This window comes from Protopterus annectens, chromosome 2.part2 (genome assembly GCF_019279795.1).
Source record: "Protopterus annectens isolate FY-2018-M chromosome 2.part2, PAN1.0, whole genome shotgun sequence".
Classification (NCBI taxonomy): Eukaryota; Metazoa; Chordata; order Ceratodontiformes; family Protopteridae; genus Protopterus; species Protopterus annectens.
In genome coordinates this window covers 296,582,047-296,597,174 of record NC_056730.1, presented here as the reverse complement: position 1 = coordinate 296,597,174, position 15,128 = coordinate 296,582,047, and the positions used below count along the sequence as shown (strand labels likewise).

Here is a 15,128-nt window from a genome sequence, read left to right as displayed (position 1 = left end):
TGTCTGGTCTTGCTGGGACTGGTTGGATGATTCTCTCTTAGCAACGTTTGGACCTCTATTGTTGCCTGTTCCCTGTAACTGGGTGGAATGTCCGGGATTTTTCTTATGGTTGGAGGGGGTGTGGAGAATGGCAAGAAGTATCATCTGGAAATGATATTTTGTACCCAGCTATCTTTTATTTTGAGCCAGGCATCTGGGTACAAAGATAAGAGACCCCCGACTGCCTCCAGAGCAGGATAGTTGGGCCTCCTCTCAGGAGCGCTGGTAGGGCTTACCAGAGAAGTGATCTCTGTTGCCCTGGTGTTGCAGACCCCCTCTACCGTGAGAGCGGCGTCATTCATTATTGCCCCCTCCTCTACCCCTGGGGGAGGGTTCACCATGTGTGTCCTGAAAGGCTCCTTGGGCTTTTCGGAAACACATTTTTCCTCCCCTTTGACCTTTAGGGTAGGGTCGGGTAGGGGTGGAAAAACAGACATTGATGGCAGACAGAGCCTTTCCATCCTGTGCACACCTGGTTAAGGTTTCCTTCACTTTAGGCCTGAAAAGGGACGAGCCATGAAAGGGAGTGTTAACGAAGGATGACTTGAAGGACTCTGCGAAGGAACACAAGCGCATCCAGGAATGTCTCCTAAGAGCAACTCCTGTACCCGCTGCCCTACTCATTCCATCAGCTGCATAAGAGATGAGGCACATGGATGAGTTGACAATAGAACTGAGGGTAGCAAGCTGGGCAGCAATTTTGTCAGAAGCTCCTGCAGCTACTGTACCCTGAAGAGCATCTCCTAGCTCCTTAAGGAGATCTCTCTGTAACCTGGTAAAATAGGTTAAATAGTTTAGCAAACGAAGAGCAAAGGTCGCCGAACTAAACATGCACTTCCCATATCTATCCATAATCCTGGAGTCTCTGTTAGGAGGATGGATAGACGAGGAAGTCTAAGAAATTTCACTTTTGGTGGCTGCTGCCACCATCATGGCATCAACCAAAACACCTTTTGTTAAAAATGTTTTGTCAAGGGGGGCAGAAATTAATTTATTAGGCCCCCTAAGGACAGGCTCCATAGCATCTGGAGACTCCCATGCTCTTCGTAGGACCAGCTGCATCAGCTCATAGAAGGGCGGAGACACCCAACAGGTGGAGGGCTGAGACCCGATAGCCTTCAGGAGAACTGACTCATCCTCAATAGGGCTTTTGGACTGCGAGTCACCCCTCTGCCTAAGGATCTCTAGTATCTCAGCGAATGAGATACCCTCAGAGGGGGACCGTGGGGACTCTTCTGACTCATCTAAGTCAGTATCTGATGTTAGAGACTCCTGTGGGGAGTCCAGATGTTTCCTCCTACACAATCTCTTCCTGGGAACCTCATCAGTGGGAGCTTTTGGTGAGGTCTCAGAAGAGCAGGGGCCATCCGATGGGGCTTCCTGAGGTTCTGGGTCTCTATGCTTGGTCAGGATGTGTGAGGCAGAAGCAGACACAGGCACTTTGGGGAGGAATAGTTAGAGTTGGTGCAAGGGTCTTCGGCTCCAAAGCCATTTGCGTCGAAGCTGATAACATTTTTGCTAAGGCCGGTGCTAATAACAGCTTCTGCACCACGCGATCCACATCCAGATCCGACAGGCTGATAGAGGATCAACAGGCGCGTACCGAAGGTGGTACCGACTGGAGAAGTGGACTCTTAGGAGCTTCAGACACCGTTCCAAAACCGGGGACTGGCTCTGAAAGGTAAAGACTGTCTCCGATGGCAGTGGAGCCGAAGTCGAAGACTTTTTTGATTTCTTCGAGTCAAACGTCTTGGAAGACTTAGACTTGCTGGATCCATCTTGGTGACTCAAAGCTTCCTGAAACAAAGGCTTCAACAGCCCTCTGTCGATGAGTTTCCTCTTTCTTTCCTGCAGGACCATTGAGGAGAAGGAATGATAAATAGAACAACTGGCTTGCAAATGCAGAGCCCCTAGACAGTAAACACAATTAAAGTGGCTGTCTGTAACAGACATCTTTTGGCCACACTTTGGGCACTTTTTGAAGCCAGACTTAGGGTGCTTATCTTGGTCAGCCATAGTAATCTCAGGAAAATTACTGTCACCACAAGAAAACACAACAGGAATTAATGACACAAGCCTAAAATAAAAGAAGGCTAAATCACACAATAGTAATTATTTACACAAGCTTTAATTAAAAGCAAGCTAAATCACACGCACAGTAATACAAGTATAAATGTGAAATCACACAATAAGAAATTCCAAGCAGACTATGCAAAGAAAATGGAGATAGCTGCTAAGAAACAACAACCTTATCTAAAATTATCTAAGGTTTACTGTAAACTACAAAGTACAGTTGTGTACACCTACCACAAATGTAGATGTTCGAGTGTCTTCACTGTTGCAGTCATGACTGTAGGGTTCTCCCCTGCCGGCAGGCAGTCCTCGGTCGGCCAGAATCCCAAAGTCTGGGTCCGTCGTCGGCTGTTCAACCATGCTCCCTGACGTCAGAGCGCCAGGAGTACAAAGCTGACAGCCGACGCCATTTTCTCCAGTTTTTCTTGCCCCGGATGTCAGGAGTTCCAAAATGGAAAAGGTCCCATATCTTTTGCAAATACACCTCAGAAGAATGGTGAAAAAAGGAACCACACAAAAGTAAAAACAAGAGGGGATAGGAGGGAGGGAAACCCAGAGTGCAACAGTGAAGACACTCGAACATCTACATTTATGGTAGGTGTACACAACTGTACTATGTTCATCGTGTTTCACTGTTGCAGTCATGACTGTAGGGTAGAATCCCAAAGCTGAAAGAAAGGGAGGTGGTCATAAAGAAGAAAGGGCGGCTAAAAGGCTCTGCAAGACTGCAGAGGCAAAGCCTGCCCTAGACTTAGAGTAGAGAGGTAGATTGTAGTGCTTAGAAAAAGTATGCACTGAACTCCAAGTTGCAGCCTCCAAAATGTCCTTGGTAGGAACTCCCCTGAGAAAAGCCGCAGAAGTGGCAGCAGCTCTGGTGGAATGAGTCTGTATACTCCCTGAGATTTGCTTTCCATGGTGAGAATAACAAAATCTGATTCCATGAGCAATCCATTTAGAAATGGTCTGTTTAGAAATGGCTTTACCTTGGGAACTTGAAGCATAAGAAACAAACAATTGCTCTGATTTCCTGATGTCCTTGGTTCTGTCCAGGTAAAAACGTAGTTGTCTGTGTACATCCAAGGAATGTAAGATCCTTTCCCCTTTATTTTGAGGAGTGGGGAAAAAGGTAGGCAAGTGGATAGTCTGATTTAAAGCCACTTTGGAAACCACCTTAGGCATGAAGGTAGGATTAATCCTCAAAGACACTCTGTCTTGATGAAAAATAATATAAGGCTCCACGGCCATAACAGCTTGTAACTCTGAAACTCTCCTGGCAGAGGGTTAGGGCTAACAGAATAGCTGTCTTCAAAGATAAAAACTTGATGTCAGAAGAGGCGACAGGCTCAAAAGGAGGCAAGGTCTGTTTTTCCAAAACATAGTTGAGATCCCAAGCAGGAATGGGAGGAGATCTAGGAGGTCTTAAGTTCTTAGCTCCCCTGAGAAACTGTCTCATGAGCTGGTGGGAAAAGATTGGAGGGTCTGTATTATAATGAGCAGAAATAGCAGAGGCATGAATCTTAATGGAAGAGAAAGAGAGGCCCTTATGTAAGAGATCTGTCAAGTAAAGTAAAATTAAAGGAATGTTCGGAAGAAGAGTATCAGAATCCTGAGCCTGCATCCAGGAATAAAATCTTTTCCATTTTCCTGCATAACATTTGCTAGTACTAGGACGTCTGGCTTCCAAAATGACATCCATAACCTGCTTGGGTAGGAAAGAAGAAATCAAAGGCCATGGATTAACCAGGCCACCAGGCTGAGGGAGAGTGTAGAACCTGACCCTGATGTTGGGACAGAAGGTTCGTAGACTGAGGTAAAACCTAAGGGGGCTCCAGACATAGGTTTTTTAGAGTTGGGTACCAAAACTGTCGAGGCCAATTTGGGGCCAGTGAGATTATCATCTTGGGCTTGTCCTGCTTTATCTTTAATAATACCCGTGGAAGAAGAGGAAGAGGCGGAAAGGCATATCCCGAAAGGTTCCTCCAACTGAATGATAGGGCATCCACTTTCCAAGCTTCTTTGTGGAAAGTCCTGGTGCAAAAATTCTGTAGTTGATGATTGAGGTGGGATGCAAAGAAGTCTATGTGAGGACATCCCCAGACTGCTGTTATCATCCTGAATATTTTGGTGTCCAGCATCCATTCGTGTGGATCCACAAGGTTTCTGCTCAGACTGTCTGCCAGGAAGTTTAGCATCCCTGGTAGAAATTGAGCTTGAAGGTCCAGATTGCAGGCTAGAGCTGTGTTCCATAAATCCATGACTAGTCTGCAAAGGGGGTAGGAATGAGATCCCCCTTGCTTGTTTATGTACCACATAAATGTTGTGTTGTCTGTCTGTATTAGTAGTTGTCCTGGATGTAAAAAAATTCCTGAAGGCCAGTAGAGCTTCCTGGACGGCTAACATTTCCTTTAAATTGATATGCAGGTGCTTCTGATCCTTTATCCAAAGGCCCTGCAGACAGTTGTCCTGAAAATGGGCTCCCCAAGCATAATCCGAGGCGTCCGTGGTTAGAATCTGAGTGGCAGGAGGCAGACAGAAGGGTTTCCCTTTGTTTAGAGTACATGCCCTGGACCACCAAAGAAATTGCTTTTGACGGCAAGGAAGGACGGAGATCAGTATGTCTAAACTGTGGCAATGCTGAGACCATACACTTTTTAGGTACCACTGTATTTTCCTCGTGTAGTCTTGCATATGGTACGAGAAGGATGCAGGAGGCCATGTAAGCCAGAGCCTGCAGGAATCTCCTTGCAGATAGCTGAGTTAAAGTTGCCAAGGTTTTGAAAGTTGAAGCCAGCAGTAACTGTTTTTCGGATGTCAGAAATGCCATCTGGGTTGTGGTGTTTAGAAGAGCACCCAGAAAAGTTATCTGTTGTGAGGGTGTCAAATTTGACTTTTTTATGTTTACAGAGAAACCCAGGAACTTGAGGAGGTTCTGAACAAATTCTAGATGCTGGAGTAAGACATCCTTGCTGTCTGCCTGAATTAGACAGTCGTCCAGATAAGGGTAAATTTGAATTCCCTTGAGTCTGCAGTAAGCTACTACTGGAGCCAGGCATTTGGTGAAGACCCTGGGCGCAGTAGACAATCCAAAGGGCAGTGCAGAGAATTGAAAGTGCCTCGCTCCGGCCTCGAACCGGAGGTATTTTCTGCGTTCCTGCCTGATGGGAATGTGTAAATATGCCTCCTTTAAATCCAAAGTTACCATCCAAGCATCTTTGGACAGCATTGGAAGTAGCTGCTGGAGAGTAAGCATCTTGAATTTTGGAATTTCTAGAAAGGTGTTCAAGACTGACAAATCCAGAATGGGTCTCCATGAGTTTTGCTTCCTGGGGACTAGAAAGAGCATTGAGTAAAAACCTTGTCCCATCTCTGAAAGTGGAACCAGTTCTACGGCTTTCATAGCTAAAAGAGCTTCCACCTGGTTTTAGGCCTCTGTCCATTGATGTTTTGGAAGGTCTGGCCATCCGCTTGGCCTTGGCAGAGTATGAAAATGGAATTTGTAACCTCTTAGAACCACATCCAGAACCCACTTGTCTTGGGTTATACGAGTCCAATTTTGATAAAAAAGAGAGAGTTTTCCTCCAAGAGGGGCTCCCAGGCAAGAAGTTCCTGCAGCCCAACAGAGGGAGTCATTGAGTTTGTTTCCTATGAGTTTGTGACCTGTCCTCTCCTCCTCTAGGGGTGGAAGCAGTCCACTGTTTTGGTCTATAAGAACCTTGTGTTTGAGGCCTTCCTCTGGAGCGTCTACATCTACCTCTCTGAGGCCTGCCTGAAGTGGGAAAAGACCAATTTTTAGAAGGCCAATTTCTGCTAAATCTTGGTGGCTGTACTTGTAAGAAATCTTTAACTGTTTGCATGGATTTCGCCTTATCCTCCATCTTTTTAATCACTTCTTCAGCTTTTGATCCAAACAAAACATTATGCTGAACAGGAGCATCCAATAATTTAGCTTTCACTTGTTCTTGCAAATTTTGTTCCTTTAGCCATGCATGCCTTCTAATGACTGTGTCGGATGCAGCAGCCCTACAAGAAGCCTCCAAGGCATCAGATCCACAGTGTAAACCATGCTTTCCAACTTGCTCAGTGGCATGCAATAAGTCATGTAATTCCTTATCATCTGCACAGGCGGAAATGGAAGTAAGCTTTTGTTTCAAAACAGACAAGAGAAATTGCTAGTATTTTAGCATATGAAACTGACAGTTTAAAGCCCTGATGGACAAAGTAGCAGAAGTGTACACTTTTTTGCCCCATCTTTTTAAAGATCTAGAGTCCTTTTCAGTGGGAATGGGATTTTTGGCAGAAGCGGCCTTAACTCCCTTGGGGCCCTGAGAAATGGTTTCAGGGTCAGCAGAAGGGTTCTTGTATAAAAACTGGTGGGAATCAGGAACCCTGTAATATCTATCTGGCTTGACAGGAGCAGGAGGAAAAGAATCAGGGGTTAAATTAGCCTCCAAAAAGCATCATGCACAATATCCAAAACAGGAGGAATAGCCAGGGGTCTATGTTGGGGGAGAAGAAGAAAATCCCTTAGTCTTTTCTTAGATTCTGAATACTCCTGTCCTTCCCAGTGGAAATGTTCCCTCATTTCATGCAAAGTTTCCCCAAAAGAGAAATCCTCAGGGGGAGAAGCTGAGGGAATAGATTCCTCAGCATCAGAATCCTCATAAGGAGGGAAAGAATATTCCTGGTCAAAAGAAGAAACTGAAGAAACAGAAGCCTGATCAGAGGAATCATAATAAACATCTTGCCTTGGCCTTTTATCTGGAGGGGGATGTGAACCCCTAATCATAGTAAGTAAATCCTCCGCCATCTTGAGTAACTGTTTCTGTGACTTGGGAGCCAGTTCAGAAGAGGCTTGTGTTGCAGTCTTTGAGTTAGAAGGAGTCTTTGCCTTTGTCTTTGCCTTTATTATAAGCTGAGTAGGCCTGAAAACCCCTTCGGAAGCCGGTACCTGCACAGCGGCTCCGGACCCATCCGAAGGTCCTGCAATAGAGATATTTAAAGGCCTTGTTGGCTCCTCATGAGAGTCCGTTTCGGCCATCGGTTCTGAAATGGCCGACGACAGGGGCTGCAAAAGCGCCTCACTGACGACGACCGAACCTGTAGCTGGCTCCGCTTGTGCGCTATCATCAGATTTGGACCTCGGAGGCCTGTCTTTATCCTTGCGACGTTTGTGAACTCCGGTAGCCGGAACCGTATCCAATGACATTTTGTAGTTAAAGTGCCTACCGAAGTAATGAAAAGCAAAATCATACCTTCACTTAATTGTATGTTGATTGAATCTAGCACAAAACTGACAACTAGCTACGTCGTGGTCAGGGCCTAAGCAAGGAATACAGTAAGAATGAAAATCCTTATGAGGTATTTGCTTCCCACATGAAATGCAATTATTAACTTTTTCTGACATCGGACTGGAGCAAGAAAAAAGTTTCCCCAACAGGGTACTTAGCTTTGAGTGGAGAAGAAAGTCTTCGGACTGAAGTTTATCCGAAAAAATCATCAGGAGTCAGCCGACCGGCACTTGCGAACTGCTATCACCGCATGGCAAGAAAGACTGGAGAAAATGGCGTCGGCTGTCAGCTTTGTACTCCTGGCGCTCTGACGTCAGGGAGCATTGGTTGAACAGCCAACGCCGGACCCAGACTTTGGGATTCTGGCCGACCGAGGACTGCCTCCCGGCAGGGGAGAACCCTACAGTCATGACTGCAACAGTGAAACACGATGAACATCTTCAACAATAACAAACTACTAAGCCTTATCTATAAAAATTCTTAAGGCTAGACAGACCACACAGCAAATGACTAACTATCTAAGAAAACAGTAGAAATTGTGACAAAAGGTCACTGAATAACGCACTGCAATTTGAGAAAAAACTATTAAACTAGGCGTACAAGAGGCCAACTAGAAATCTGTTAAAGCACACTAGATGGGAAGGGATATAAAGAGGGAAAACGCACTGAAAAGCTGTAAGAGCTTTAAAAACTATCCTAAACTATTGTAACTAACAAAAGTTTTATTAAGTAAGTAAAGAAAAAAAACAGTTTTACTGGCCCGAGCTAAAGCAGAACCTCAGATCTGTTGCAGTGGCAAACTAGATCTGAGGTAACTTGAGGTGCATCGCGGGATAGGGACTTGGCCTTGAGCTATTTAAAGACCTCAGGCTTTGCAATTGGCCGTATCGGAGCCTAGGGATCGGCTACAAACCCATCAGTAAAGAATAAACTGCGAGACTGAACAACTTCACATTACAGATTATAACCCATACAGCTAAGGCTACTGCAGTAGTAAACTAAAGGAAGGACATCAAAAAGTGGCCACAGAAGAGTCATTCATCAGAGGCAGAACAGGAGCCAGTGTGACAAATGAAAACCTCTTTACAACCTTATTTTTGCATGCAGGGGAAAGGTACAAACCACAGTGACCAATGTTCCACAGGAAGCTGAGGAAGAAACACCAAAAGCATGGAATGGAGTCTGGATGACTCAGTAACATATTAGGTACATAAGTGGTTCTGAGCAAAGTAAACCACCCCCACAAGAACAGTATCTTGGCTCCAAGCAAACTAAATTTACAAATTCAAGTATCATTTTAGTCAAAAGAAAAGCCTTTTCTTCAAAAAAATGTTTACAAGCATGCATAACTAGTTCCTTAAAAATTTTAGTTTCCTAGCTAAAATTCTTTCTTTCATACAATAAAATATAGAAGGCTTTCTCCAATGGGCACTTATCTGTCCAACTCTTGAAGATCGCTAGCCGACTGACAGTTCCACAGAGCACACTAAAAAACACTTCCTTTGGTGGCAAAACACTCTGAAGCCTTTTGTGCTTCAACTGTCTTTTTATGAAGCATTGCGATAGTTACTGACAGACAGCAAAGAAGGTGCTCCTATCTTTGAGAAGCTGTCCGGTTGTAGTGGGTAGAACCCACACAGTTTAGGCTACTGCAACAGGGATCTGTGGTTAAACATTAAAGTCTACTGCATGGTAGGGTAGTCTTTGCTACATTCAGGGACTAGCAGGTGAAAGAGTTAACTTAAGAAATCAATTATTCTTCCTCACTCTCTTTTGGGCTCTTAAAAACCTCTTGGGAAAGTATCTAAAAAAGCAAGTCCTTACCTAGTGGGGCATTTGTAAATTTCCCCTTGACATCTGCATGAAGAGTCTGGATCACTAACCAGGTGGACCTACACATGACATGGTGCACGAAGCAACACATGTTGCATCATACTACACTAGAGAGCAAGTTTTCCTACTTTCACACCTTTCTAATTTAGCCTACACAACGGGGCTCATATGTTATGTTTAACATATCCTCCACTTGCCGGAAGATGTCTCATCCATACAGTAACATATGCATTTTGCAGTTATTGGCCTCTGTGCAAAGGGAGGAGGTGGTAGCATATATCTTTTTTATAGAATGATCCACAATCCTACTGTCTTGTTACAGAGAAGGTATTTAATACCACTACTAATTCAAACCTTTACCATACTACAATGTACTCTGGTAAAATGCTTATAATCAAAATAAGTGGAAGTCAGGGGAAGTATCATTTGTGGTCACACTTGGACTGGATGCCCGCTCCCACAAAAATAAAATCATAGCCTTCTGTGTTTGCTGTAGCAGAGAAACACTTAACAGATGAGAGGGATTTTTTGGGGGTGGGGTGGTGCCTTTTGCTCAATTAAAACATCTAAAATTTCAGTAATGGAATGGTATCCTAAAGTGACTTGTAATTTAGTGACACCCTCTGCAAACATATATGCACCCTATGTCTGACTGTAGATCTGTAGTATCAACTATAAAGACCTAGTTTTCTTTTAAGTCTCTGATTTCCATTCTTCCACTTTATGAGGAATATTGGTTCAGTAGCAGACCGTTTCCTTCTTGGTAAGACAACTGCTGGCCCTGTATCAGAAGTTTCATTTTTGTTTAAGTTCTAAGAAAGCCATCACATTTCAGATGCATACAGAAGGATCTTATTAAAACTCATTTCATTAAGTGCTAACTAGAAGTAACCTGATGGTTTTCCTATAGAAAACTCTGCAGTAAAGAGGGTAATATTTAGGAGGAATCTGTTTCATATAAGCACATTCATTGGTAATTGTTTTCAGGGAAACACAAAAAAGGGTCCAGCATCAAATAGGAGTGAAAGGCTACATTTATTGATATAGATAAAATAAAAAACAAAAAGGCATACCAGTTTCGACAAAACTAAATGCCTTCCTCAGTGCATTAAGATCCATTAGCTCTACACACATTTATATAGTCAGTTAATTACCCTGTTACATTCCAATTGGTCCATCCCAAAAATTCAGCTATGTTCATTTAAACCAGGCTTAAACAAAGCTCCAAGCTTTACAATCCATCCTGATTCCTTTCTGTTTAATATGGAATGCCAGCCTGCTTTGTTAGCTCTATGTCCCTGGATTTTGTCTATAATAATGAAACTAAATTTGGCAGTGGCATGGGTCAGTGTATGTTTATATAATGCATTATGGATTTGTTTCGTCCTAATATCACTAAGATGTTCACTTATTCTGTTTTACAGGTCGTGATGCTTGCCCTACGTAAAACGCAGAGCAAAAACAAGTGGCCAAATAAATGACCCAGTCACTGCCACAACTGGCAAAACACCTAATGTCAAAAATTTGTGGGTTATTGCTGCTTGTGAATTCAGTAGTTTTATTTATGTAAATGCAAACACTGCAGAGTCCACAGGGATGACTCCCCACTAACTTGTCCCCAAACAAGGTGATCTGTTCTGCCGGCATGGGGTGTGGTTTGTCATGAGTGAAATGTGAGTTTATCATATGGCCACGTCTGTAGGAAAAAAGACATCTTGAAGGCAGAATCTCAGCTAATTGTTCGTTAGCCAATAAGATTGTCCCAAAGGTTCTGAATAATGTTCCTAAATTTGGCCGTGTTACTGCCAAATGTGGCAACCATCCAAATATCATGTGTACTAGCAGACTCCCTTCCCTTGTCTCTATGGCTATAACTTAACAATGTGTCCCTATCTTGTTCTGTGGCAAAGGAGCTAGCCTTATCAATATATTGCTGTTGATAGCCCCTATTCAAAAATCTATAAGTGAGGCCCTGTTGACTGTGGCTGTAGGTTCCTCTGAAGAGCATATACGTTTGATATGCAAAAATAGAGACTTGGGTATGTTCTGGATGATGTGTCGGGGGTGACAGCTCAAAGCATGTAATAAGCTGTTGAACTGGGGAAATTTCCTATATACTTGGGTATGAAGTGTATGATCAAGCTGATGGGTGATATGTACATCCAAAAAAGTGATTTGCTTATAGTCATGGTTGAGTGTGAACTGTATCCCCCATTTATTCTCATTTAGGTATTCAACAAATTCTATCATGTAGCTGACATCCCCCATCCAGCAATCATCCAGATATCATCTCCAGATGTCAGTATTGTCCAAATAAAAATTATGACTAGCATTGTAGATCAAATGCGCCTCACCATAAAGAGGTCCGCATAAATGGGAGCAAAGGATGCTCTCATGGCAGTACCTCTTAACTGCCAGTAGCAATTCACATGAAAGTAAAAGAGATTTTTCACGAGGACATGTTCAACTAAACGGACTAGGAAAGTATTGAAGCCCGGTTTGTACAGTTGTGCTTGATCTAGCCAATATTGAATGGCCTCCAGTCCAGCCCAGTGTGGAATGTTTATATAAAGAGCTGTGACATCTAATGTACATAGGACCCAACCCGGTTCCAACTGTGTATCTTGGAAAATGTTCAAAAATTGTGTTGCGTCTTTAATCCTGGATTCAGCGAGAAAAGCAGATAGGGGTTCCATCAGGGATCCCTGACCCGAAACAATGGGTCTGCCAGGTGGTTTGGTGGCATTTTTATGTATTTTTGGAAGTAGGTATAAATATTGCGACTTCGGCTCCTTCGGCTTCCAAAGCTATGGAAGCAAGGCTGGATGCTGGATGACTACATACAGCTATCTCCCAGATATAATGAATTATACAGCAGTAGTGATCATAAGCAATATCTACTGTTTTATGTTTGCTCTAAGAAACAGCTAATGAACCAGAAAACGAGTCACAGAACATAAACTACCCCTAAAATTCTAGCAGCACTACCTGAAGGAGAAAACTGTAAGAAATAGAGGCTTCCATTACATACGTGTACACTACATTGTTGCACACACTCTCCAATACAACACATGAACGCTTACTGTATTAGTTAAGAATAAATAACAAATCCAGCATGGCATTTATGCAATCCAAATAAGCTTGAACTGAATAAAAAGAAATGAGGCACATGACATGCAGTCCAGACAGAAACCTCTATGAAAAAAATGTGCTATTTTCACAACTGAGTACACATTATCAGGAAATAACATGTTTCAACTCAAATGGTTAGAACTAAGGTTTATGGGAGGAACATACTTTCTCCACTGCTTGATATGTTCAGGGTTTGAGTACTCTTTCAGACACTCTGTGATGTGATCCCCAATCTTTATCAGACACTGTCTTGTATGTTCCAGCTGCTCTCTCTCAGACAGACCTTTCTCTGGTCTGTCCAGCTGTTTCAGAGCAGCTTTGACTGGTCGCATTCTTTCTTTACACTGAAGACAAAAGAAAAAAAAATGCACTGTATCATTGAATAAAGCACTCCTAAGAACTAATGCTAGCAAACTACATTTACTATTAACTTAAACGAAAATTGTAATTAACAAAGAAATCAAATTTTACTTCAGCTTTAAGTATAAACTCCTAGCCAATAATGTTACAGTGTAAAATGTACTCTCTTCTAAAGAGGTTACCTCAAGTGGAAGGCCCCCTACCATAAGTGCAGTGACCTCATAGTTAAAGAGAACTCAGTGAAGGAAAGATCTTGCATGGGAAGTGTAGAGGACTTAGTTTTCCCACAGAAATCTCGTTTTCAAATTACAGTTTAGATTTTTTCATTCAGAAGTACAATTCAGCAAAATGGACAATGAAATGACATCCAAAAAGTACAGTTTTGTACCTACCATAAATGTAGATGTTCGAAGATCCACATTGCTGCAGTCCTAACACTTGGGTAGTCCGCTGTCCCAGTCGGCCCGAATACCAAAGTATAAGGCTGACGTCGGTCAAGGCGCATTTGTCTGACATCAGGACGTCAGGGTACAAATGCGCATGACCGACGTCATATCCTCAGTCTTTTCTTGCCCCAGATGTCAGAAGACCCTAAAAAGATAAGGCCAAAACCCAAAAAACACCAAAACACTCCTGTGCCTAAAATATGTACAATATATACAAATGTACAAAAATAGAACCTCACCCACACAACCACCCCTAAACACAGAGGGAAGGAGGGAGGGATTGGACTGCAGCAATGTGGATCTTGAACATCTACATTTATGGTAGGTACAAAACTGTACTATGTTCTTCATCTCACATTGCTGCAGTCCTAACACTTGGGTAGAATCCCAAAGCAGAGGTAAGGGAGGATGGCTAAACTATAATGAAGCAGGAGCTGCCAAAATGCCCTGCAACACAGCAGTGGCAAAACCAGCCCTGGACTTAGAATAGAGAGGAAGGTGGTAATGCTTGGAGAAAGTATGCACTGAACTCCAAGTAGCTGCCTCCAAAATATCCTTAGTTGCCACCCCCCTTAAAAATGCTGTTGAAGTGGCAGTAGCCCTAGTGGAATGAGGCCTAATCCCAGCTGGAATCTCCTTGCCATGATGGGAGTAACAGAATGCAATGCAAAACCCAATCCACTTAGATATAGTTTGTTTTGACACAGGCTTGCCCTGAGAACTCAAAGCAAAGAAACAAACAACTGCTGAGACTGCCTAAAATCCCTAGTCCTGCTTAAATAATAACGCAACTGCCTGTGTACATCTAAAGTGTGCAAAATCTTTTCCCCCCTATTTTGGGGATCTGCATAAAAGGTAGGCAAATGAATAGTTTGGTTTAAAGCCACACTAGAAACCACCTTAGGCATAAATGAAGGATTAGTACGTAATGATACCCTATCCTTATGAAAAATCAAAAAAGGCTCCACCGCCATAAGGGCCTGCAATTCAGAAACCCTTCTTGCAGAAGTAATGGCCAACAAAAAAGCAGTCTTCCATGACAAGTATTTCAACTCAGCAGTAGCCGCAGGCTCAAAAGGTTGTAGAGTAAGTTTCTCCAACACAAAATTGAGGTCCCAAGCAGGAGTAGGAGCTCTTCGTGGGGGTCTTATATTCTTTGCCCCTCTAAGAAATTGCTTGAACAAAGGATGAGAAAACAATGGTGGGTCACAATCATAGTGAGCTGAAATTGCTGCAGCATGAATCTTAATGGAAGAGAAAGACAAACCTTTGTCCAATAGCTCAGTAAGATATTGCAGAGCCACACTCAAATTAGGCTCAGAAACATCCAAATCCTTTGCTGCACTCCAAAATAAAAATCTCTTCCATTTTTCTGCATACACTTTACGTGTACTAGGTCTTCTGGCTTCCATAATCACATTCAAAACTTGTTGAGGAAGTTGAGACCTGCTGTGGTTCAAAACAGAATATGCCAGGCTGTTAGATGAAGAGAGTGAAGCTTGACATTGAGTAGATGACCGTCCCTCTGAGACAAAAGGTGTGGAATTAAAGGTAAAGGCCATGGAGGCTTTCTTACCAGATTCCTCAGTAATGGGTACCAGTGTTGCCGAGGCCAATCTGGAGCTATCAAAATCATCCTTGGCTTGTCTTGTCTGACCTTTAGGAGTACCTTTGGGAGGAGAGGCAGAGGTGGAAAGGCATACACATGAAGATTTTCCCAACTGAACGAAAGAGCATCCACTTTCCAAGCTGTGTGATGAAAACTTTTCGTGCAAAACTTTGGCAGCTGGTGGTTTAGTGGAGAAGCGAACAGATCTATGTCTGGAGTTCCCCATGACACTGTCAATTTTGAAATACATGAAGATCCAGTTTCCACTGTGGGGATCCATGATTTGCCTGCTTAACACATCTGCTAAGGAGTTCTGTGCTCCTGGCAGAAACCTTGCTTGAAGAGTAA

The 15,128-nt window shown here is 43.1% G+C and overlaps 1 protein-coding gene across 1 annotated transcript in view; it reads right to left on the bottom strand.

The window, feature by feature from the left end:
* Nucleotides 1-15,128, bottom strand: part of CHD1 (chromodomain helicase DNA binding protein 1) — a gene marked incomplete in the record, with an annotated part of 4,694,407 nt that overhangs the window by 278,050 nt on the left and 4,401,229 nt on the right. Inside the window, 1 exon segment of the mRNA XM_044063873.1 lies at nt 12,531-12,709. Coding sequence (XP_043919808.1) covers nt 12,531-12,709 — 179 coding nt within the window.